Raw genomic sequence first — 23761 nt, 5'->3', positions numbered from 1 at the left:
GGCCACTGGTAATAAGGTCACACCGAACAGCATCTGCTTCCACCACAGAACCTGGTAATTATGAAGAGATATTGATGGCTGCAAGTCAGCTGCCTAATGAATTCAGATATTGATCCGGCGACCGTGCCTTGTGACAATGACCCTCAGGTCTCCCGGCCCTCATTCAAAGGCAACACAATGGCCTCCAGCTGTGAGATCGGCCATGCTGTCTCAGCAAAACACCCATTCGCTGGTGAAGGTAAATACAGTCATCACATTCAGACCGGGCAATGTGTTGTGCCTCCCCAACAATATTATATAACTCTTATTCTCAACAGCATCTATGAATTGTTGCGTAATGATTTTAAGGGATTACTGCCCCAAACATGCACCTCCACACTTCAATATCCAATCAAATGAGGAGCGCGGAGTGTAATTATGTATTGATTAGAGCTAACTATTGATTTAATCATCTAAAGCCTTATAGTTATAATTCAAGGCTCAAAACCAATAGTGAAGTTAATAGCATCCTGTAATGTGTTTACTCAATAGCTTAGATTTTTAAAATTATATTATCAGTGATTCTATATGCAGGAGAAACACACACACACCTAATATTATGTATTTTAATGAACTTGTCTTTGGAAGGAAACACACATGTTGTAGGTTATGACTGATGGTTAATACTTAGTTCCCTGATATTAAGTGTGTTCAGACAACAGCTATCAAAATGCAGCAGTGGACACACACACACACACACACACACACACACACACACACACACACACACACACACAAATTATTTCTCTGGACACTAAAATGTTTTCATCACTGTTGCAAAATCTAAATTGTTGATTTTGGTTGTGAAAAAGCTGGCAAGATGTCAAACGTGAAAGTAAGCTAAAGGGTTATCTGTATAGCCTCACTTTGCTGGCAGTCTAACATTCTTTGGTTGTTGATATGTTGGATATGAACAGGAGACACGATCCTGTTTTGCTTGTGAAATCTGTCGACTCACGTTGCCAAATGTTGTGGTGTGGAGGTCGAGGCTACTGCTGGGCTCCACATGGCTAAAGGTTAGGCTGTTTCTGCCATGATCAATAAGGTCATTAACATGTTATGAATAACAGAGGCCCTGGGAAAGCAGAGCAGGGGACCAGCGAACCAGGCTCTGATTGGCTGGAGCTCATCTCTGGGAGAGGCCACCCCCCACTGACCTTAGAGGTCATTTGAAGAGCTGATGACCTCTAACCTTCTGCCAAGACGTTGATGGAAAGGCTTTGAGTTTGCATTGACTTGACTGCTAAAATATAAAGAGTGTGTGATGTTTGACCAAAAATGAAAAACCTTAGCATTAGCATGTTTGGCTACAATCAATACCTTCATATCATAAGCTGGGGACGGACCAGTCAAAATGTTTGTATTGGAGACAAGATCCTTGATTTCTTCCCTAAAATCTTTTCATTACCCAGTGACATTGTACTAGCATTGACAATGACACCAAATATAGAACACTGTTTGGCTAATAAATTCAACTATTAATGTCAAGTGTAGCTATTTTTAAACTATAAGGTTTGCTCAGTCCTGTAAGATTACTTCTCATGACCTGAAGCATCTTTTTATTTACTGCAATGAAACACAAAATCATTTGCACATAAACACACAAGGACATTCTTTAAAAAAGTTTATTGGCTTTTAAAACCACTTTAAAAATCTCACCAGTGAGTACTTTCCATTGAAAAAAGAAACAACGCGTTTGCAATATTAACAAGCTACTGTACAGTAAGCAGTACACCAGACAACACCACAGAGGAGGGTTTTTTTTTTTTTTCTACTGGTAGAAATGGACAAGATAGTCAAACAGAGTTGGTTCTGGGTCAGTCAAAGGTAAAGAATCAGAGTCACTGCTTGATGGAGCTCCTGTACTCATAAAGAGGTGCATTTCCTTCATTCAAATTCAAATATCAGTGCCTTATTGTTAAAGACAAAATTAAGAGAAAATGTTAAATTTCTTCACAAATGCATTTTGCAAAATAAGAATATGTAAAATCGACAGAAAACAGTCATCAACATAACATATAGAACAACATTAACTTAGTAAACAGCACATAACAAAAGTAATGGAACTCATGAAACTAGCACCGCCAGTCTGGTTAACAGAACCTGCCCAAATCACAGAAGACAGTGGTTACCAAGAATACAAAGTACAACAGAAGTCATCACACATGCGTGCGTACAATCATTTATCAACATAATGAGCATGTAGGTTTTAAAAGGTTACTTAACTTTTTTTTCCCTCAATGCTTTATATTCTCATGTATGAGAATGAGTAAGAAATGTGTATCTCACTGAGATTAATGCACATTTTGCTACAAGACAATTAGTCATTTTCTGACATTTAACCTCCCTACTCATCTTGTCATAAAAAATTTTTCTTTTTTTTTTTTGTGGGCATCCATCATTACATTTGTCCATAAAGATGTGGCAAAGCCATGTGTCATAAAAATTTAGTGCAATAATGTGAACCTCCAAAGTTTGTTGAAACTTGAGTTTTTCCAGTGTCTGCTGAAAGGCGTTGAGCACAATGTCTGTCACAGAGATGTCTGCAACCAGCTAACAGTATCACAACTTTTTTTTTTTTCATTATACCATGCTATTGATCCTGCTCAAAGCACACACCACTTCTTCAACCGCAGAGACCTATTATCTTTGAATAGAAAAGAGTAAAATAAAATCAGCAAGCGAGACCAGACAGCATTACTTTTACGACACATTGAGCCAGAAATGTAACACACAACATACAGTATCTTGCCGACTATAGATCTGTTAAGCATTTTTTTCTTTTAAAATGGCACATACTTAGCTAGAATAATGGCCATAATATAGTGTCTTGATACATCAAATCTCTATGTATCTATCCTATTTACAGATGGAGCTTAAACATGACTTATACAACATTGACAATAGCCAAAAACTCAAGCAAGCATCCTACTGTATCACATAGCCTACCTGGCTAGCAGTGATGGTTTCAACATGCTTTCAGGTCCATGGTTACCTATAAAACATAGGACAGTGACCATATCACAAATTTACACACTGTACATAAGATTTATGCAACTTAATCCTTTTCCCCAAATGCGATAAAACTCTTTTATATCTCGGAGGCTGCCCGTTTCCCGTTGTTGTTAATGTTTACTAGGAGTGTCTCTATGTGTAATAATCTCTTATGTTATTCAAACAGATCATCTTTGGTATGGAAATAAGGCTGGATTCTCCACAAACATAATTTCATTTCCTCTTGATCTCAAGATGACATCAAAACAGAACATGTCAGCCTCTAGCCTTCTGTATAACTGAGCCTTCTCCATACCATTGATATTCTAATCCAAGCTGGGAGTATAGCATGCCAAAAAAAAAATCTCATGACTGAAAGTGTGCCTGCCATGGTTTTCATGAAATGACAGCATATCAAATTCCTCCAAATCCATTATTGATAAGGGCACACACAGTGTAGTTGTTAGCCTATACAATACGCATCTATATTGTAACACTGCAAAACGAAAACAATAAGAAATAGTACTGAAAATATCAGAGTAACAGCTGCCTTGATATGATGAAGCTCTGGATGGTTCTGAAGATTCTGAACATTTTACTATATACAGTCACTCTACAGATGGCATAAGGCCTTGGACTTTGGGAATAAGGCAGCCAGTTGTTGATTCCTTTCGATGTATAGTCCACAAAGTGGCCTGAATTCCCATCTTCTCCCCACTGATTCATCTACTCCCTTTATAAGATATTAAACAGTACAAGAAGTATAGGCTTTAAGAAAATTTCACTCCTGGACAATGCTAAGATGTGAATCAGTTTTCCACTGATTTGGTATATGATAAAGTATAAAGATTATGTCAGAAATTCAGCACCTGGCAGCATAAGATGCTACCCTTTTTAATATTCAGATATGGCAGGCAAATGTACTACAACTATTATGTGCATATACTACAATCCCAATATTGTCTCCATTTGGTTGAACTTGAACTGCACACACTTAAAATAGTACACAACAGCATACGTTTTTGGTCTTTTGTGCCAAATTTCCATCTCACTTTCATCGAGTGTTTGTTAAATACAAATATTGCATTATTGATTGGTTATAACATGGAAGATTCTGCTTCTCTTAAAGTTCATACCATACAACCTTGCTCTTTGCTGCCACCAAGTACTCACACTTTTTACTTGAAATGCTTACATGTCTAATTTCAGATGAGGGAGAACAGTGGTTAAGTACTGAAACTCTGGGCGACAAATGAAAAAGGAGAGAAGTAACTAAACATCAGTAGGAGAGATTTTCTGGTACGCCTGGCACTTTGAACAGAACGAATGGAAAAGTCCAGACAAATCCCGACAAACTATAGTTTAAAAACAGATATACTACATACGCACCAAACAAACAACAGAGAACAGAACTCATACAGAGTAAAAGATAACATTAGCCCAGCATCTCTACTGTAGTAGGCTGGTCTTTGCTTTCTAGCCAGTCAAAACCAGAGTTCACAGTATCACTGCATATCTGCTGAAAAAGCGGGTCGTTCTTCAGTTCTTCCAGTGTTGAGTCTTCATATTGTTCCTGCTGTTGGTTGGGGTCAAACAGCAGGTTGGTGTCCAATGTGTTAAGGTCAGTGATGCTACTGGACAGATCTGAGGTCAGTCTGATGTCGTTTGAGAAGTCGGACGCCACAGCGTTGAGCTCCGAAGCTACCTGACCCACCAACTGGGAACTGGGGTTGAGGCCATCGTCGCCCAACAAGTCCTTGACAGTGTTGTTGAAATCCAGCTGTTGCTGCTCGTCCTCCACCTCCTGCTGCTGTGTGCTCTGGAGGAGGAGCTGTGGTTGCGTCTGCACAGAATTCTCCTGGAGCTGCTGCTGCTGCTGCTGCTGCTGGTCTTGCTCACCAGGACCCGCTTGTGCTTGGCTGTCCCCCGTGGAGAAAGTCACCTGTTCTCCACTGCCAGTGGTGAGGTAGCCATGCTGCTGGAGCTCAAAGGCAGCAGGGCTGGAGCTAACAGGCAGCTGAGTCTGGTGAGCTGCTCCTCCAGCAAACGTAGGGGTGGTCTCCAGGATCTGGGTGAGGTTCATACGGGCCGTGTAGTTAGAGGGGAGGTTGTTTATACCTAGGCCACGAACAGAATCATCGCCATCAGCTTCCATCTTGCTAAGAAGAACATTGGTGATTTTGGCTGTGTTACTCTGACCCTGAACAGGCAACATCTCACTCTGCATCATGATATTCAGAGGTACAGACTGGCTACGTTGGACCATGCTGTGGACAGAGCTGACCGCCTGGTTGTTGGACAAGATGCTGAGCACCTCGGATGTGATGGGGGAGTTAAAGGGCGAAATCACAGCTCTGGTGGTGGTGGTGGTGGTGGTGGTAGTATTCGTGGTGGAGGTTGGAGGGCCAGTGTTGCCACTGAAGTTTCTCTGGCGCACTGCAGGGCTAACGCTGCGGCAACGGAAAGTACTGGATGCTGATGATGTTGATGCCTTGTTGTCTAACGGTGCAGGCACAGCAAAACTCTCTTGTTTAGTGGGAGTAGTCACACCTGTTACAAGCTGCTGCTGCTGCTGCTGCTGCTGCTGTTGTTGTTGTTGCTGTTGTTGTTGTTGTTGTGGCTGCTGCTGTTGCACTGGGGAAATGGGGGTCAAACGGCCAAAGTGAGCAGCATCCTGTCTCGACTGAGCCTGAAATGACTGGCCGGGAATTGCAAAGGCATGCGGCTTACGAAACTGGTCATCAACCAGGTCTTGGTAGCTGGGCAGAATGCCAATGCTATGGTTGGACAAAGGACTTGCAGAGTTGCTGTTGTAGCGGTTGTTGATCCACTCCAGTTTGGCCTTGTCTGGGTGTGTTGCCATTGGCCTCTGCATTGGCTTAACAGGGCTGCTGGAGACAATGCTAGCGTCATGATAACCTGTGATGCTTGAGTTTATGGGAGTGAATGCAAAAGGGTTCCTGCACTCCACTGGGCTGGGGGGGACACTACTGCTGCAGTTGGACAGTGGTGTGCTGATGGGGGTGTGGCGACCCATTGCTCCATCCACCGGAGTAATGGGAGCCATACGGGAGCAGGGGCTCTCTCTTGTCAAGCTGTGCCCAAGCGTCATTTCAGAGGTGGGGGTGGGTGTTGGGGTTGGGGTTGGTGTTGGAGTGGGAGTTTGGACAGGAGTGGTACTGCTGTGGGCAGAGTGGTAGAAGGCATTGCCGGCCTGGTGAGCATTTAAGATAGAGCCTTGGCTGCTGGCTGACTGGCCTTGTAAAGACACGTCAACACAGCTACCAAAGAGACCCTTCAGCTTCATCTGCTCCTCCATTTGAACGAGCTCCTCCACGATGCTGTCCTGGGTCATGTCGTCATCATTGAACGGAAAGTAGTCCATGTTGGGCTGAGAACCTGCAAAGTCAACCATCTCCTGTGTGAGGGTGAGCTGGCCTGAGGCCTCAGGAGGTTGAGCTATAATGGCAAGTTGGTCAGTAGGGGCTTGTTTGTGTTCTGCTGGTATCTGCTGAACAAATGCCTGCTTCCGAAGCTCATCAAGCTGTCCCTCCTCCCATATTGTGCTCTTTAAGTCACTCATCACAGAGGCTTCATGTGCTCCTGAGTTGGCTGGTATGGCACGAGGGTCCCCGGTGATTTGCTGCAGCAACGCCTGATCAGATGTGTTGTTTCCAGCTGCTCCAGTGCTGGTATCAGTGCTGAGTGAATGGTCTTCGTGCTTCACCACCAAGGCTTGGGGTTTGACAACAGTCTGGGAGCCCTCAGTGTGTGTGATGGGTGAGTCAGAGAGTGCAAGGATCTGTGTGGGCCCTATGGTGGTGTGTTTCACAGTCACTTTGCAGGGGGCACTCTCTGGCCTGGCAGGGGTTCCCGGTCTAGGGATCCTCTTTACTGCAGCACTGACTCCAAGTTTGGGATTGTCAACTACAGCCAGTGGCTGCTGGGAGATAAACACCCTCTTCACAGGAATCACATGGGACTCCCCGCTTGAGCCTGTGCGTTTCCTGGGGCTCTTGGCTTCTGAGCAGGGATCCTTCAACGTTGGGGTAACAGCGGAGGAGCCATTGGATGATGTGTTGCCATTGGAGTTCTGATTATCAACAGTCAAGTACAAAGTACTGTCATGGCAGTTACTGTTATTGCTGTCCTGAGTCCCAGCTACAGCTACTGAGGTGGGAGGGGATGTGGGGTCAGTTTTTATCCTTACACCTTTGTCTGACCCTGGAGAACACTTAACCAGGAAGCTTGGCTCACTGGCAGCCCTGAACTTCGCCATTCTCTCCTCTTTGGCCCCAGCAGCTGTTTTCTCTGTGCCAGGGGTGGGATTACTGTCATTTCCAGCTTCAGACACAACTTTGGTGTCAGTGGAGAGGGTCGGGGTGGAGACTGGGGCACTGGGTCTGACCGCAGGAGACTGAGGAGCAATCGAGCTCACACCGTGAGGCTGCACGGAATCGTCCGAAGCAGCCGTGGTGGTCACACCTGCCGAGGCAGGACGCACGGTAGCACTGCTGCTGCTGGGAGCCAGAGCGATGGCCGTCATCTTCACCACATTGACTGAGCTGACGTGGGGAGTGGGCATCACAGTTTTTATGGGGCTGTTGGTGATGAGCAGGGTGGGGGGTGAGCGCAGCGTGATGGCACTGGTGGCAGAGGGCTTGGGCAGAATTTGGGCGTACCGTGTACCGTGTCGTGCCAGCCTGTCCCCCACAGGACTAGCTGGGATATTCTGGGGAGTTTTGGGGGACTGTTTGAGAGACTGAGTGACCACTTGGAAGTTCACAGGCAACACTTTCCCCTCTGCTGTCCCAACAGGGCTGGGCGAGGTCATCAACTGCCTGCTTCTCTGTACCTGGGAGAACAACAGCGAGAACACAAAATTACATCAAGGAACATTTATTAATAACAAATCAGAGCATAATTTGTGAGACAAATTGAGCCACATACCGTGACTGGGCTGGGGACGGCTGCTACTACGATGCCTATGGTGGGCTGAGGGGAGAGCAGGGCAGGGCTGCCACAGGGGATGGTGGGGCCAGGGGTACTGGCCTCAGTTCTCTTGATCTGGGTCTCACTGGGCAGGGGTGAATGGAGCTTCTGCTCCTGCTGCTTCTTCTGGATCTTGCGCTGCAGTTGCTGCTTTGCATCAACAGAGGGAGAGGGCAGGGTCTTCACCTGGGGCTGGAAAGAGTTTGCCTCAGCTGTGGGCACAAACGCAGAGGCTGGCGTTGGTGTCTTCATTCCTGTCGAGAGAGGAAAAATTCCAAGAATAATGATTAGCAAGCATACACTTTAACCCAGGCACGGCCAAAAGCAGCACTTTCTGAAGTTCTGGACTTGCAGTGCCACGAATATTTTGAAAGTATTATCAAGTACTTCAACCTTGTGAAAAGGTTTGAAATTGAAAACCCTAATCCATACATTAGATAAATCTTCCAATTAATTTCATTCTCATTTGTCAGCAAACCATCGAACTTGCTGTGTGAGATGGGTTTTTTTTTTAGTCATCATTCTTCACTGATGGACAGTGAAGACCTCATTCATGAACATGTAAATAATGATGACGTGAACTGTTGATGCTGCTCCTCTTGAAGAAGGGTAGAGAAAGTGTTCGTTTTGGTTTTAGGCTTGTTTTAATTTGTGCTTAACAGCTGAGGCAGGCTGACATCGAGTGGCACACTGGGCTACATTTTCATGATGTACTCAGTAGGAAAATAAATGTACCTAGAATACGCATATCTTGTGAAAGTCCCCTGATATAAACAACTTCGCTACTACAGCCTTTCATGCTGCAAAGCTAAAATGCCATTCTGAGTGTGGTTAGCATGAGACTGGTTACAGACAGCCACATCAAAGGTGGGGTGAGTCATTCTGGAGAAAGAATGTTGATACTGCCGTCTCTCCTTTTACACAATACGATTACACGTTAGCATGCTAGATTTTCTCTCTATCTCTCTCCGTCCTGTCCCCACACACCGTCCTGTGCACCAGCATGGATGTCACCTGTTGCTGATTGGCTGGAATAGTACAGACAGTCAGTTAGTGGACCGACCTGAATTTGCAATTCAGCGATCATCAACAATCTTTCTCCACAATGACTCACCCCACCTTTATCTTAGTTACATTTTCAGCACCATGGACAGCTGTACTCGCTATTTTGGGAGACACGTGTGCAAACTTTAGAATACTTGCATGATCACATGAAGAAAACAGCTAAACCTTCAGGGAGTAGATGTGTAAACTGTGATGTCTATTAGTGATCATCATGAGGACAATAAAACATAAACAGAAAGAGTTGTATTTTTACTTAACATATCACTCCTCAAGTAACACATTAAGATGATTCTGTCAACTATGATGCACAGACACACACATACACACACACACACACACACACAGAGCACACCAGCAGATCAGAGGACATCTGCACCTGTGGGTGTTCTGCTGCTTGCTGGGGTTTCAGTGCCAAGGTCTGATAGTGATTAGACCACACACTCTTTTTTTTTTTTTCTTGTTTAGCTACACTCAGACTGCAACATGCGGAGGCTTGAGGACATTTTAGTGTGAAACTTGATGGCTGCAGTCATCATCTTGGGTCAAGCAAGGCCAAATATGAAGCTCAATTCGCAGTCAAGCGGTGGTTTAAGGTCAGACTGTGTGGGCTATCTCATGAAGCTGTCGCTGGACCAGGCTCTAGCAGTCGGGAACCAGCTCGAGGTGGAAGCCGTCAATGGCACCCAGCTCACTGTGTTAACACACAGCTTGACTGCTCAGTGTGGACACAGCATGGAGTCTGACCCGTGGGGACGACATAACATTTAACGTTGGCTGAGACTCAAACTGTACAGCCAGAGTCCATCAGGCGTGGTTAGTCATGATGTGACGCAGACATGCAGCTACACTTAACATTTCCCTCCTCCAATAACACATTAGGATGATTCTGCCAAATACGATGTACAGTACAGGATGAGAGTACACACAACAGACTAAGACAACAGTAAAAGTACCACACCAGCAGATCACAGCTGTACCTGTGGGGGTTCCGGTCATAACAGTGAGTGCAGCCATGGATTTAGTACCAATGTAGTGGCTATTGAGCAGGAAGCGGGCCAGGTCCTCCACGTTGTCAAACTGACGACTCAGAACCTTTTGGGCCCACTCGCACACCAGTCCACAGGCTGCAGACCTCATTTCGTCCTCAGCGCTCGGGGACTGGCCCGTCGGCTCCATCAGCTCACACTACAGCCCAACAGAAGAGAGCAGCAGGGGGATGAGCACCAGACCATTTTAAAAGTCTGACTTGATATTAACTGTTTTTTTTTTTCCTTTTTGCAGTGTAACGTACCCCATCGCCAGACTTCTGCAGATCCAGGTTGGGTAAAGATGGCATGTGAACAAAAGCTTTCTTCCTTAACCCGCTATAACAGTATGTGAGAAGGAGTTAAGGCGTCTGAAAGGTTGTGTAGAAACATATCAAACATGCTGGGTTTAGGTTATCTCTGGCCAAATTCTTATTTCGTGTCTAATCTATTCTCATCATTCTCCTCGAGGTCCAACGAGTTACCTTCTCTGAAAATCCGCCAGATATTGTACATTTAAAAAACACCTCAAAGCCAAACTACAGCTTTTCAGCTCTATGCCAAGGATCTCCCTTTAATCTGCCTGCAGAAGTCCTCAGGCAGCAGCGGGTTACACTTTCAGTTCTAGGATGAACCTACCACAGGACAACATGTTAGCAGGCTTTAGAAACTTAAGGCTACAACTTTGAATTATTTCAGAAGGTTGGATTTCTCCATGGTAAGCTGTTTACATCTTTCTGTGCATTATTCATGTTATTTATAATTTAAACAGCACATGGCTTTAGTGCACGCCTTTAGATGAGAACTAAATGTCCACTGTGCTGAGAGCAGAGCCATGAATTCACACTGCAGCCAGTTTGGATGCTGTGTAAAAAATGTACATAAGAACAAAATGTGATCATTTGCAAACTAACTTTGTGTTTATGAAGTGTCCCTGAGTCCATGTAGTTACATCCTTTATACAATCATGTGTTCAAAAAGTGGTGAACCTCGCTCCACCCTTGCTTGTGAACGACTACTCAATCATGATACAATCACCTGTTACCAATGAACCTGTTTACCTGTGGAATGTTCCACAGGTAAAGTTGCTCTTGTCTCAACTTGTCTGAAACATGTTGCTGCATCAAATTCAGAATAAGCAGATATTTACTCAAATCAATGAGGTCAAACATTAAATGTTGTCTTTGTACTGTTTTAAACTGAGTATATGTCAAAAAGGATGGAATCAGGGTTGTAGGTGATGGATAGCAAGGCTATTTTAACAAAGTCTCTCATGACTAGCCAAAAAAAAGGAAAGAAATAAAAAAAACATGCATTCATCAGGATGAAAGGATATTTGGATTTGCCCCTCATGCCCAGTCGACGTGCTTTCATGTTCGGAAAGACATTCTTCATGATCTTTCCAAAGTCTGCTGCACTCAGTGGATTGTAGCCAAGATTGTCACAGTAGCTCCTGCGGGAGAAGAGAATCCGCCGTAAGATCATCAGGTAATACACACTGGGCATCAGGGTATCTCCTCTGATCCCCTTCACCTCCCCTGACCCCACACACACTCACTTGTATTCATCATACACCTCTTGCTTTGGGAGGGAAGTCTCTGGATGCTCTTCTAGGTGATTCCGTATCCAGTTGAACGCATACATCTGTTGAGTACGGCTCGACGACATGGAACTCTGATCACTGAAATTGGTACATAAGAGAAATAAATCTGGTGAGGCAGTGTCCTCGACTTGTATGCATCATTTCTTGTTAATACAGAAACTTTTAATACCATAATCCAGGAGTGGAGGACCCCCTCTCATTCTCAGTCCAAATGGGCAGAATTGGGGGGTTGGGGTGATGAATAGATATGGGGAAACAAATGAAACACAGACAGCTAGGTATAGCAAAAGTCTACATATATCAGTGTTTTGCTTCATAATGATAATCAATCATACAGCTGAAAAATGAATGCCACTTTCGTATGAAGAAATAAAACTCACCGGTGACCAACGACCCCCCAAAAAATGTCACAAAGCTAAATTTTTAGCATTTTAAGGAGCTGTCAGCCTAAACTGTATCTGCGCAGTAGCCTGTGGATAGTGACTTGAATTTCTGACAAGCAATGAGACAACAGTGCCAAAAATGTCATGAGAGCCATAACAAAGCAGCCATGTGTGTGTGTGAGACAAGAAAAAGGCCAAAGAGCCAAGTGGAAACCTGAGTTCAGTGCGTGTCTGTGACATACCTTTTATCATTGCCACTGCTGGGACCAGAAGGCAACTTCAGGTAGAGGTAGAGCTTTTCGATGTCTGTAAACTTCTCAACATCTTGCTGTAAAAATAAAAGCATCACAAAAGAAAACAGGATTAGTCATATGAAACAAAGCAAACGGCAGTCTGGGACTTTAAAGCTTTCACGTCTTTGCTTCATGAGAGTAATGGAAGCAAGACAGACGGCGGCGTTGATCAAGAGACTCTAAACCTTATTTCAGGCCAAACTGTTCAGAAATAAAATACTTGTACACAGAAATTTTAGGGTATCTGGTTCTGAATTTAGCGCCCCGACCTCCTGAGCACTGACTCCAGACCAGCTACTTCTCAAACGGTTCCTAAGAACGCGTTCATGTTACCTCTTCCTCCTCTATTTGCCTCTTTGTTGCTAGGGAAACCAATACTTGAATGAATGAGGTGAGAGCTGTCAGCCAATCAGCAGTGAGTGGAAATGCTATTTACTACGCGGCTACAAGCACAGAGTCCTTCTCTGTTTGTGCCGAGGTCGGATCTTTTAATTTTACATATTGTTTCTGCCTGACCTGGGATTTCCACTGGGTGTGTTTACGTGTGTGTGCGGTCACCTTTCCGTGATTTTTGGGCTTTTGGGGACGCAGGCTTCATGGCTAAATGTGTCCTTTTTTGTCTGTTTTAGTTGTGTTTATTGCTGACATACAACTGGGAGTTGCACAGGATGTTTTATTTTGAAAAATTACCGGATTCTCTACACTGGTCCGGTGTCTGACTTCCTGTCTGGCTCATCTGTTCTGTGCTTTTACTTTGTATTAAGAAGGATATTAGGTTTTCGGTTTGGGCAATAATATTATGGGACAACTGAAATGAAGCCATGCAGCTGCACCATGTTAGCCCTCCTCTCTGGGTGCATTCGTCAACCATTGCTAATGGTAACATTGAATTTACAGGACTTTTTCCACGAATGTAACGAAGTATGTTGATTTGTCAGGTATCTAGTTCACAGGATCAGTCAAAATCGGACAGTTTTTCAATGAAACGTTCCCAAAAAATCCATTATATTGATATTTGTGTAGATTTCTTGGCAGAAAATTAGAAATAAGGTGACAGAAGTTGTTTTGCAAATCACACTGTTTACTGCGATACGTTTCCTCGTCTGGACGACACTTCGCATTCTTCCGCACAATCAAACGGAGCTTCTTCTCTCGCATGGATGAAGTTTGAGTATGAGAAGTCTGACATGGACCAGAAAACTCCAGTTCAGTAAGAAATACGCCTTTCTATGTGGTCGTTTCAGATTGAATTTACAGAAAATGTGGCGTCGTATCTACGATCATCTGGATATGAAATGACTTCAGGAGCATTCAGGTGATATCGCACAGCTCTAATCCAGATGTGAGACTCACAGACAGAGTGTTTGATAACAAATAAGACTTGGCTTGTTTGAGTAGAGCAGTCTGTTATGGATACTCACCAATATGCTGTCCACTTTTGATTGTACAGATTTGCTGCAATGACACAGAGAACAACATATGACAGATTAAAAAAACCTCCATGCATTGTCTTATTATTTCAACCAGGTTTGCTCGCGTCCTAAATGATAATAATAACATGTTAAATTGCGATACACGGTCATATGTGCTAAAAAAAAAAATGTGCCGCATCCCAGTAAGCTGTAAAATGTTAATGAAATCAAGGCGGGACATTTTTGTTGTCAACACACAGTAACTCATACTGAAAACATGTTTAGATTAAAAATCAAATCCTCAATCTCTCATTTCTATACGAACTCAGACCCTTAATTCTGCACTTTACAGCTTCAAGTCTTCTTCCTGTAAGACCCTCTAAAATACAGTCAGTGTGCTGGATGGAGAGTGTCTGAAGTGCCGTCTTCAGGTCCCTCCTCTGGGGTTCAAGAAGTCCAAGCTTCAGCTGGACCATTCAAGGACATCCAGAGACTTCAGGCCACTTCAGCCGAGTCTGGGCTGCTGTTGTACTGAACGATAAACCTTCAACTTTCCCTCAACCTCCTGTGTGCATTTGGCTGAGTTCATTCTCGCTGTGCCTGCCACTGAGAAACACCTTCAGTGTAGAAGGAGTTCTGTCACCTCGCTGACCACGACGCCTCCGTGGTTACTCTAAGAAGAGACCTGCTGATTCCATGCATCCGCTTCCCACTGATGGAGCTCACTGTGCTCATGGGAAAGCTTCAGAAATGGTTTTCTGGCCTCACCCTGATCTGCCCACTGCTGGTTTTGGATCTGAAAACCACTAAGAACTGTGGGACCTCATCAGGGTTGCAGCAGTACACCAGTTTTACAGTATACAGTGGTATGAATTACCACATTATGTACATCCATAATGTTGAGTCTACCAAGACAAAATCATTTGTGAAATTATAATAATGCGTTTGTTTAACCCAAAATAAAAGAAAACTTCTGCTTTCACTCCTTTCAGGCTCATTGGATCTGATGATGATAATAATAATAACTGTGTAAGACTGTATACCATGAAAATCTCTTACTACTGCAGCCTTACACTATAAATACACAGGTGTGTGCTTTTTTTTTTTTTAACGTTTTTCTTATGTCCAATCACATTCTAGATGCTCGTTCATTCACCCCTCCCTCTACAATGGACCTCCAGAGTTTACTGCACGTCATCGACAGGTGTAGTGCTGCACCACTGTAAATTTTGCATCTACAAAATGCAGCAAATTGCACTGTTTTGCATTTGCACAATGACCCTGAAAGTGAAGCAGCTACATGGAATTCAGCCATTCGGATCTTTAAGTCAAATTTCCTGCTGTGACATGTCAAAATGTTTTCTGCAAAAACGGCTTACTGTGGGACTTTCCGAGGACGAACTGGACGCACAGATAATATGGTGGACAGTAAACATACATGTATTTGCACTTTTTAAGCTGATAGGGGTCGGGACAGATGTCAAGGATAACAAAGCACCAAAGGCTGCATAGCGAAAAATCTGCACACTTGTGTAAAGGAAGGATTTCATTTTTTAAACGTTCAATAGCCTCTAAAAATCACTCTGTCAGTGCATCAAACCATTCAAAAGCACATCTACAAAGCGTTACAGTGCAGTGTGTCATAACATCTGAGCAGCTCCACATAATAAAATGTGATCCAGCACAATCTGCTGCGTGTTGATGGCAAACCAGACGGAAATAACTGAGCTTTCACAGAAGAGAAAATGACCAGGCAATGAAAGCTAACCCCGTCATCAGAGCACAGTCTCCTGTTGTCATCAGCAGCATTAAATCAGTGTGTCTCAGTGGAGCTGTCTGCTTTGACACCTGTCATCCCGAGCATCAGCACCGCCGGTGGATTAGGTGTCATCTATCACATGGCCTCCTATGGCTCGATGCTAATGATCAGAGCTACCGCTGCTGCAACTAACCCGACGTTAACGTGTTATTAATGCATAAGCAGGAAGCAGACGGCGCAGCTCTGCCCGCTGCCGCCGTGTTTCTGTGGATATGTGCGCTTAGCACGGGAGCACTCGTGTTATTTTCAGCCGCTTTGTGCAGCGCACACATCCTCCCTGCCACTCCACAAGCTAGATACGCTAATTATGAGGCTACGGCTAGCGAAAAAGGACAGTGCGGCTGCTTGGGGAGGATCATTTCCATCCTTACCAAATTGAATTCTTTATTTTGAACTGTAACGCGTTAGCCTCGGGCCCCTGGAGTCCTGGCACCAACGCTGGAAGAGAGCCTAATCCCGAGGCAGGCTTCTGACCAGGTTGTTGTTGATCATCAGCCATCACGATGGAGGGGTGGTGGGGGAGCTTTAACAAGTAGGCCTCATCCCCGGCTGTGCGCTGCACCGGACCCACCGCTGCTGGAGCGGCTCAGTCAGCTAGGACAGCCCGCTGAATCCACCACAGGGCATGGCTACGAACACTGTGATCTGACCCTCGCAAAACACAAAACAAAACCCAAAAAACACACACCCGGGAATACAAAAGGCATTTCGCAGAGGTCTCTCCGCTGCCGCAAATAGCACGCCTGCAGCGGCCAGCAGCAGCTACAGACGAGCTGCTTGCGTCAAGTCACGCACAGGTAGCGCAGACCAGCCCGGAAGTAGACAGGGATTTTTCCTTCGAAATAAAAGCATGGCATTCGAAACGTGTCGTGGAGAGAACAAGAACAGCAAATATTGGGCCCCATTGAAGCACATTTGGCAAGGATCTTTTAATATTCAGTATGAACAAAACGAATGATTCGAGCAAACAAAAGTAATGTAGAGTTATGGTGCACATCAGGTCTAGAAAAAGCTCCTTGAGGCCCTGCAGCAAAAACAACAACAACAACAACAACAACAACAACAACAACAAAAAAAAGACTGTGTGCCCCGACGAACCCTCATTCCTCCCACAAGTTTTTTGTACAGAAATACTTCAATTTATACAATTATTCTGCAATTAATAAAATTACTTCAAACTATTTAAATAGTTTTTCAATTATTCGATCATCATTCAAAGACTCCATCTCCGCTCCCTCCATCTTCTCCACTGTGAGCAGCTTTTCTTCATCTTATACTTCATTGAAAATCTTTGGTTTGTTAAGTGGTGGTCAGATAAAACAAACAATAACGAGATGATCATCTACTATTTTCAACAGACCAAACAATTAAATGAGAAAACTAAAGGCATAATGAGTATTATAAACTACTTTTTATTGACAACACTTGCTGATGATACAGTGCAATTCAAATTCTGCCCAACAAGGACGGTTTTGAAAGTAGAGCTGAAACGATAAGTTGAGTGATTGATTAGCCAGTCAGCAGAAAATTCACTGGCAATTATTTTGACAATCTATTAATCAATTCTGTTACCTTTTCAAGGAAAAATGTCAAGCAGTTTGGATCAATAAAGTCTGATCTCATCTTATCTTCATCATATGTGTGAGTGAGTTGAATTTCATTGGGTTCTTTAAATATGTCATGTTGAAGTCTGGGAAATTGTGATGTCCATTTTTGTCTATTTTCTTACATTTTATAGACAAAAAAGGATTAATCGATTAATTGAAATATGAATTGTTAATCTTGAATAAAGACAACCGTTAGGTCAGGCCCACATTGCACAACTCTCCTCTAAAATACCCTGATTTATTCTCCACTCCTACAAACTCGCAAATACCTCATAAGCAAACACATCCTTATCCTGTTAGTGGCCGTTTTATATGTGATTTTTAACAGAGTTTTAATTTCTAGACCCTGACGGGGATTTGAGTTTTTCATTGTTGTCTCCTGGAACTTGACGCTGGTCTGGGCGATGCAGTACCGCTGTCAGCCTGCGGGGGCGCCGCTGCAGGAAGCTGGTTGAAGAGATAGTGACAATGACGGGTAAACAGCCAGGATGATATCACTACACCATGTAAACCGGCCATGTACCAGCGCGTGTATCGATCCCCATATCTACCAATGTGCTTCTAACGATTGATCCTCTGATCAGACAGATGAGATGCTCAAACGCCAATCAGGCCTCAAAGATTGTTCCAAGATGTTTCTTTGCCCATCACACAGCTTAGGCTACTATTTTTTCCTCGGCTGAAATCTGAGACACAGCTGGCGGAAAAAAATAACCTTAGAGGATGAATTGGACCGAGACTGTCTGTACCGGATATAAAAATAACCTTCACTTATTTCACATCAGTAGACCTGCTCTAAGTGACATATTTGCACACATAGCCACTTAATTTGATCACAGTCACTGTGTTTTGTGTACAAATGATCAGTCACGGTCTATATAACCCCTTCATGAAAAGTCAAATGTGGATATTCAGAGGAATGAAGGCACCAGGTCAAAAAAAACAAGACCTAAATAAATAAATTCTCTCATCATGACTTATTTTCTGCTGCCATCTGTTGATGGAAAGCGGTAATGTTACTCCACTGACACCACGCTCATGAAACAAACTGCAAGACAGCAATAAAGTCAGACACACCAGGGAAAGGCAGGTATGTGCAAGTACACAGTCACTTACATGACCTCTGACGACAAGAATAACACCGACAAGTAATAGAGTAATAGAAATGTTTGGCGTCTGTCTGTTTGCATGACTTCAGGCTGTTCTGCTCCACTTTTCTTGGTACATATGTTTATTTAATGTCTCTCAGCGCAGTAAGGGAGCACTTTCCTGTTTGTCCTTTGCAGTGACTGAGCCTTTGTTGGTTTTGGCCAGCATTAATGTTTCACTGGATGATATCCTGATGGCAAAAACGTCTTCCACACCAATGCACCAAGTGGTCTGAATGGGTGAATGTTAAAGCCTCACATTTTTGCAAGTACTCTCGATAATTTGATCTCACAACATGTAATGAATTCTTTCCTGTGAGAGGGCGAAAGAAGTAGAAAAAAACTGCTTGTAGTGCAAAATTTGAAGTAAAAGAAGGACTGAAAACAGAGCATCGCAGATTTTCTGTTGGTAACTGATCCAAGTGGGTGTGATTGTTTTCTCACGAGGGCACTGGATTTATAAAATCCAGGCAGATATGTATTCCTGCTGTCATGATTTTAGTGACAGTGGGAAGATGACGGGGCGAGATTAAGAAAGGCCTGACTGAAGCTATTTATGTCACAGTGTTTATTTATAATGATGATGATGATAATCATAATAATAAACATGATTTTTATAGCACCTTTCATACAAGAAATGCAGCTCAAAGTACTTACATTGGTGCAACTTGTTCTGGGCTATATATACAGTACATATATACAGTATATATATAAAATAACCCAAGGACACTGTACTTTTGGCAATATGTAACTATATATATCATTGTATATAATGTACACAGTTAGTAATGGAGTCTGTATCTGTCGGGATCTGCAGGTTCCCTCCCTTTTGCCTTGTGTGCTCCTGTGTTTCCCCCTCCTTCTGTCTCGTGGGCTTGATACCTCTGACCTGCTGCTCTGCTCGATGGATTGATCTCTGACTCTGAGTCTCAGCGTTTGGGTCCGTACACTTCGTAACAATAGCTGTAGCGTCATTTGGTTCAGAGCAGATGTACAGTTGTGTGTCATCTGTATAACTATGGACACACACACTGAGCTCTCTGGAGCACCGAAGCACCCACAGTAAACCCACACAGACACGGACAGAACATGTGAACTCTACGCAGAAAAAAAAGCAGGTTTAGCCTTCTTCTAGCACCTTCTTGCTGCGTGGCGACAGCGCTAACCACTGCACTGCTGTGCTGGCCTTGATTTGACCTGACTCAGTTACTGGTGAACTTGTTAAAAATGTCCCCTTGTTGTGGTTGTATTGGTGCATTCACCTTCCACAGAGCGTTCGGGGGGTCTTGGTCCTTGCTGAAAAATTCCTCCAAAATTGGCCAAACCAGTTTCTAAAGGCTGTCATTCTCCATGTAACTGACCTGAGGCAGTTCATGGACTTTTGTTATGCAATTTGAGACCTCATACTTCCACTACCTCCGCTGTACTTCCACTGCTTTGGCTTACTGCCTCTGAGATGTTATATACACCTTATATATATATATATATCTATAAATACACCTTTCAGACTTTTCCCTTTTCTTTATCCTTTTTATTCCTACATGATGACTTCCACTTCATGCATCAGCTACAACTACAGAGACTACATTATTCTTATTATTATCATTAGTAGTAGTAGAAACCTTTATTACAAGTAATTTAATCTTGTCGCTTGTGGGACCCTCATCAAGACCAAAGATGTTTCTATTGTGTTTTTTCATTTGGCAACATTTCCCGTGTGTGTCCACATGGTGGCAGTACTGGATAAAGGGACTGATATTTGTCATGGAAGCTATTATTTAATCGGGTGATCTCTCTGAGATGAACAGAGACCTGAGTAGAGCAGAAGAAATACATACTACTTCACACATACACCTCAACAGCATCGTGAGAAATGACACTGAGAGGGAATAAGCAGCCAGTGATGGTGGAGCAGCTTCAACATAATCAGTCCATACATAAAGCTGTCTGAGTCTTAGATTAAATACCACTTCCTGTTAATTAAGGCACAGTACGAACTGCTTCTTATTCTCACCACATGAGCAGGCCCCGGACAACGTGCAGGAAACACCTCTGTTCAGTGCTGCCACCACGTGGCCACATGCAGAGTCTGCTGCCAAACTACCCGGTGAGCCTGAAACAGGTCTGACTGATAGTTGTTTGAGCTGCTACTGAAATAAAATCAACATAATCAAAAACAAAAAAGGGAACTAATTTGCACATTTCATAGATTTAATAACAATTCCTCAAGTTGACCGACTTTCACAAAAGCCTCTCTGTGATGCTTTGGGTCAAAATAAAGAAATGCTGAGGTTGAGTCACACATGCAACCAACAGCTGCTGAGGCAGCATGAAGGCCCGGTCACACCAGAAAGTGGCAAAGCAATATTCATCAGGGTGTTTACATGAAATAGGAACTTGGTGACTTATGGAATACTGGCAAGATTTGTTGACGAAGGATTGGTCTTTATTTCAGTCAATACAGAGTCTCTGAATAGATTCCATTACATGACAAACCTCATGCCTCTGTTGTGCAGCAGCCTGAAAGAGGAGGATTCAATAACGATCCATTATGTGACATCAATCTAAAGGCCAATTAAAATGACGATGAACTTATAGACGTGAAAATTTAGGCCCTTTTTAGCCTTTTTGTTCAAACGTGACAATTCTGAATTGCAGTAAAACAGACGAGCAGCAACATAAAATTGTGAGATCGTTAATTTAGTCACTGGAAGTTTCTCTGAACTTGTCGAATATGTTCTCACAGGCAAACGCTATAATTAGAATCAGATGTGTAATGTGTCATTTGATTTAATAGATCTGTGTAACAACGTTTAGATGCTCTTGAAGATTTCTCCCTCTTTCCACAACGTATCACGCACATCCATCAAATCTTGTCATTTGCTGGCTTGTTAACAGCACCGGAGGTGTGGAACAGTGACACTTCATCTAAATCTCAAGAAAATGTTGTTTCCTTGTTAGTCATTGTTTTCTCACTCTATTTTTGACCTTCGGTTGCTGGCTATTCTGGACTGATTTATTTTACTGTCAATCTCCTGTCACTTCTTGTTTGGGCTGGAAGGTCTCATCTCTGCAGTCTTTGCCCTTGCTCATTCCTCCGAATGTTAAGATTTACACTCCTCCCAAAGCTGCTGCTGTTTTTGTGGATGCGTAATGCCACGGTAATCAGTCCTCAGATCCTCAAGTTTTATGCTGAATATTACTTTTCAGATGACAGATTTCTCATTATGCTCTGCCATATTGACCAAACACATGCAGTTAATTCTCCTTAATGCTTAAATATACTTGAAACATAAAGACAGATATTAATATAAAGAGAAATATATGAAGGCAAACAATGAGCCAAACAATGTTTATTTTCTCGGATCTTTTGTACGCTTACACACATTTATTACTCCAAAACACTTCTTATTTTGAACGCTGTGGAGCTTTGATTTCATGTCATGCTTCCCGGGAATCGAGCAGGTCACACGTAAGACTGGCAGTGACCTAAAGCCGCCCGTCTCCTCATCGCAGGTTATGGTGAATGTGGGACAACGAGGTCACGGCGGTGCAGAGGTCGGTGAGTCTGGCTCTCACGTGCACCGTGCAGCCATGACTGCTCCAATCCTCTTACAACCCCCCACTTCTTATAGCACTCAGGCCAGACTATAAGATCAGCTTGCTGTGGTCAGGTTTTATCCTGAAGTACAGTAGATCCTCACGACAGAGTCACGCCAGCAGGTATCAAACACCACAGCCAGCCTGCTTACCTCTGTATATCTAAAGTAGGTTGGTTTGCTCTGAAGATGCATTCACTGGCATGCCGTCTAAAGACATTTATTTACAGATATTTGCAGTATTGTGTCAGGATAAACAAAGTACTCTTTCAGAAAGGTGAAAAGAGCCAATTGTTAAAATTTTGGTGAGCCGGGATTGGCCGGTCAGTTGTGTTTGTTACGTTGTTGATATACAGAATGAACTATTTTTGCTTGTCTGGTAAAATCAAGACTACTTCTAATCAAGTAATCAAGTGCTCATCCAAGAAATTTGTTGTTTCAACTGATTGAAAGTAACTGGAGTTGAAAAGATAAGTTGATAAATTGATTAGTGCATTAAAAGAAACTCAAAACTGCAAAACTTTTAAAGGTTCCAACTGTTGAACTGTGAGCATTTACTACATTTTTTTATTGTATATGATAGAAAACTGAAAATCTTTATGTTTTTGTTGTTGTTGTTGTTTATTTTTTAGGGGGGAGGGGAGCGAGAAAGCTAGAGTATTTGAATATGTTGCGTTGGATTATGGTAAATGTAATAGCCATTTTTTATCATTTGATATTTTCTAGACTGAACAACTAATTATTTAAAAAAAATAAATCTACAGATGAGTGATTGATAAAAACAATTGCTAGTTTGGGCCTTACAAGCAACCAAAGGTATTGTCATATTTCTATAAATCTATAAATTAGGAGGGCTCCTGGAAATCTGTGGAAGACAAACATGTCCACAGTGTCCCTGCAGTAAGAAGAACTGTGAATGATTTAGTGGCGTCAGATCCTAAAAATAACACTGTTAAGGCCAAAATGTGTGGATGCTTTTGATGAAGTTTTCCTTTGCTCTCTCAGTTCAGTACCAGGGTGGAATATGGGAGTCCCTGGCTTTGACGTCACCCACACAACCCATCCCAGGCCACGCTGTTATTGCAGATTTTATACAGTGTGCTTTTTTTTTCCTCCTTCTTCTTGGCGTCCTCTGGAAGAGCGGATGGGAAATTCTGATGTCATCAACCTTGGCACAGCGGGACAGAGGAGCATGCAGACCCTCAGGGTGCCACGATTGGTGCCCATGTGTTTGTGCCCCGTAGATGGTGAAATAGATGGTGTGGTGCTGCCCGCCTGTGCTGCACCTGCGTCCCAGCATGCTGATTGATCAGTTTGGTCATGTGGAATGTCACCATCTGCTCCCCAGTCCCACTCACCCCTTCTTGTGTGAATGCCAATCACTGGCAGGAAGATAGTTATTTAAGCCATGTCAAATCAGGCGCATGACGATGAGCACTATGCCAACACTTGAAATGTGTGTTGCAGGCGCAGTATGCACAACAGCATATCTTACAGTAAAAGGACAACCACGACTTCTGTTTTCTTTTTCTTCTTGGCCACATCACTAAAGGTTTTTTCCTTGACAGACCATAATCTGATTTTCTGCCCTTACTAATGTATTCTGCAAAAATGTAAATTGATAGTTGAGGGCTGCAATGTGCTTTTATTTGTCTGCATATGAAAGCCTTCATTTCCTCTCTTTTACTTTGAGCGTGGCTCCTTATTTATTTCTCCTCCATCCCCTTCAGTTGCTCTTTTTTGGCCCCTTAATGGCCAACAACGTATCAGGGGGCCATCAGT

General features: G+C 43.2%; 1 protein-coding gene across 2 annotated transcripts; it reads right to left on the bottom strand.

Moving 5' to 3' along the window:
- Positions 1-1650: 1650 nt before the first annotated feature.
- On the bottom strand, positions 1651-16416 carry rfx7b (regulatory factor X7b). Of its 2 annotated transcripts, XM_076732831.1 has the most exons (10): positions 15997-16262; positions 13816-13849; positions 12345-12429; positions 11888-11927; positions 11674-11796; positions 11452-11568; positions 10382-10466; positions 10068-10275; positions 7984-8279; positions 1651-7888 (listed from the first exon to the last, which is right to left on the bottom strand). In XM_076732831.1, exons 1-10 carry the CDS (start codon positions 16122-16124, stop codon positions 4469-4471), a joined length of 4536 nt encoding a protein of 1511 aa, XP_076588946.1. In that variant the 5' UTR covers positions 16125-16262; the 3' UTR covers positions 1651-4468. The 2 variants fall into 2 exon arrangements, with proteins under 2 accessions (XP_076588946.1, XP_076588947.1); XM_076732832.1 differs by lacking the exon at positions 11888-11927 and having other exon boundaries at positions 12344-12429; positions 15997-16416.
- Between the last annotated feature and the right edge of the window lie 7345 nt (positions 16417-23761).

Source organism: Chaetodon auriga, chromosome 6, assembly GCF_051107435.1.
Source record: "Chaetodon auriga isolate fChaAug3 chromosome 6, fChaAug3.hap1, whole genome shotgun sequence".
Lineage (NCBI taxonomy): Eukaryota > Metazoa > Chordata > Actinopteri > Chaetodontiformes > Chaetodontidae > Chaetodon > Chaetodon auriga.
Note: the sequence above shows the minus strand (reverse complement) of the source record. Positions and strands in the feature narration are given on the sequence as shown.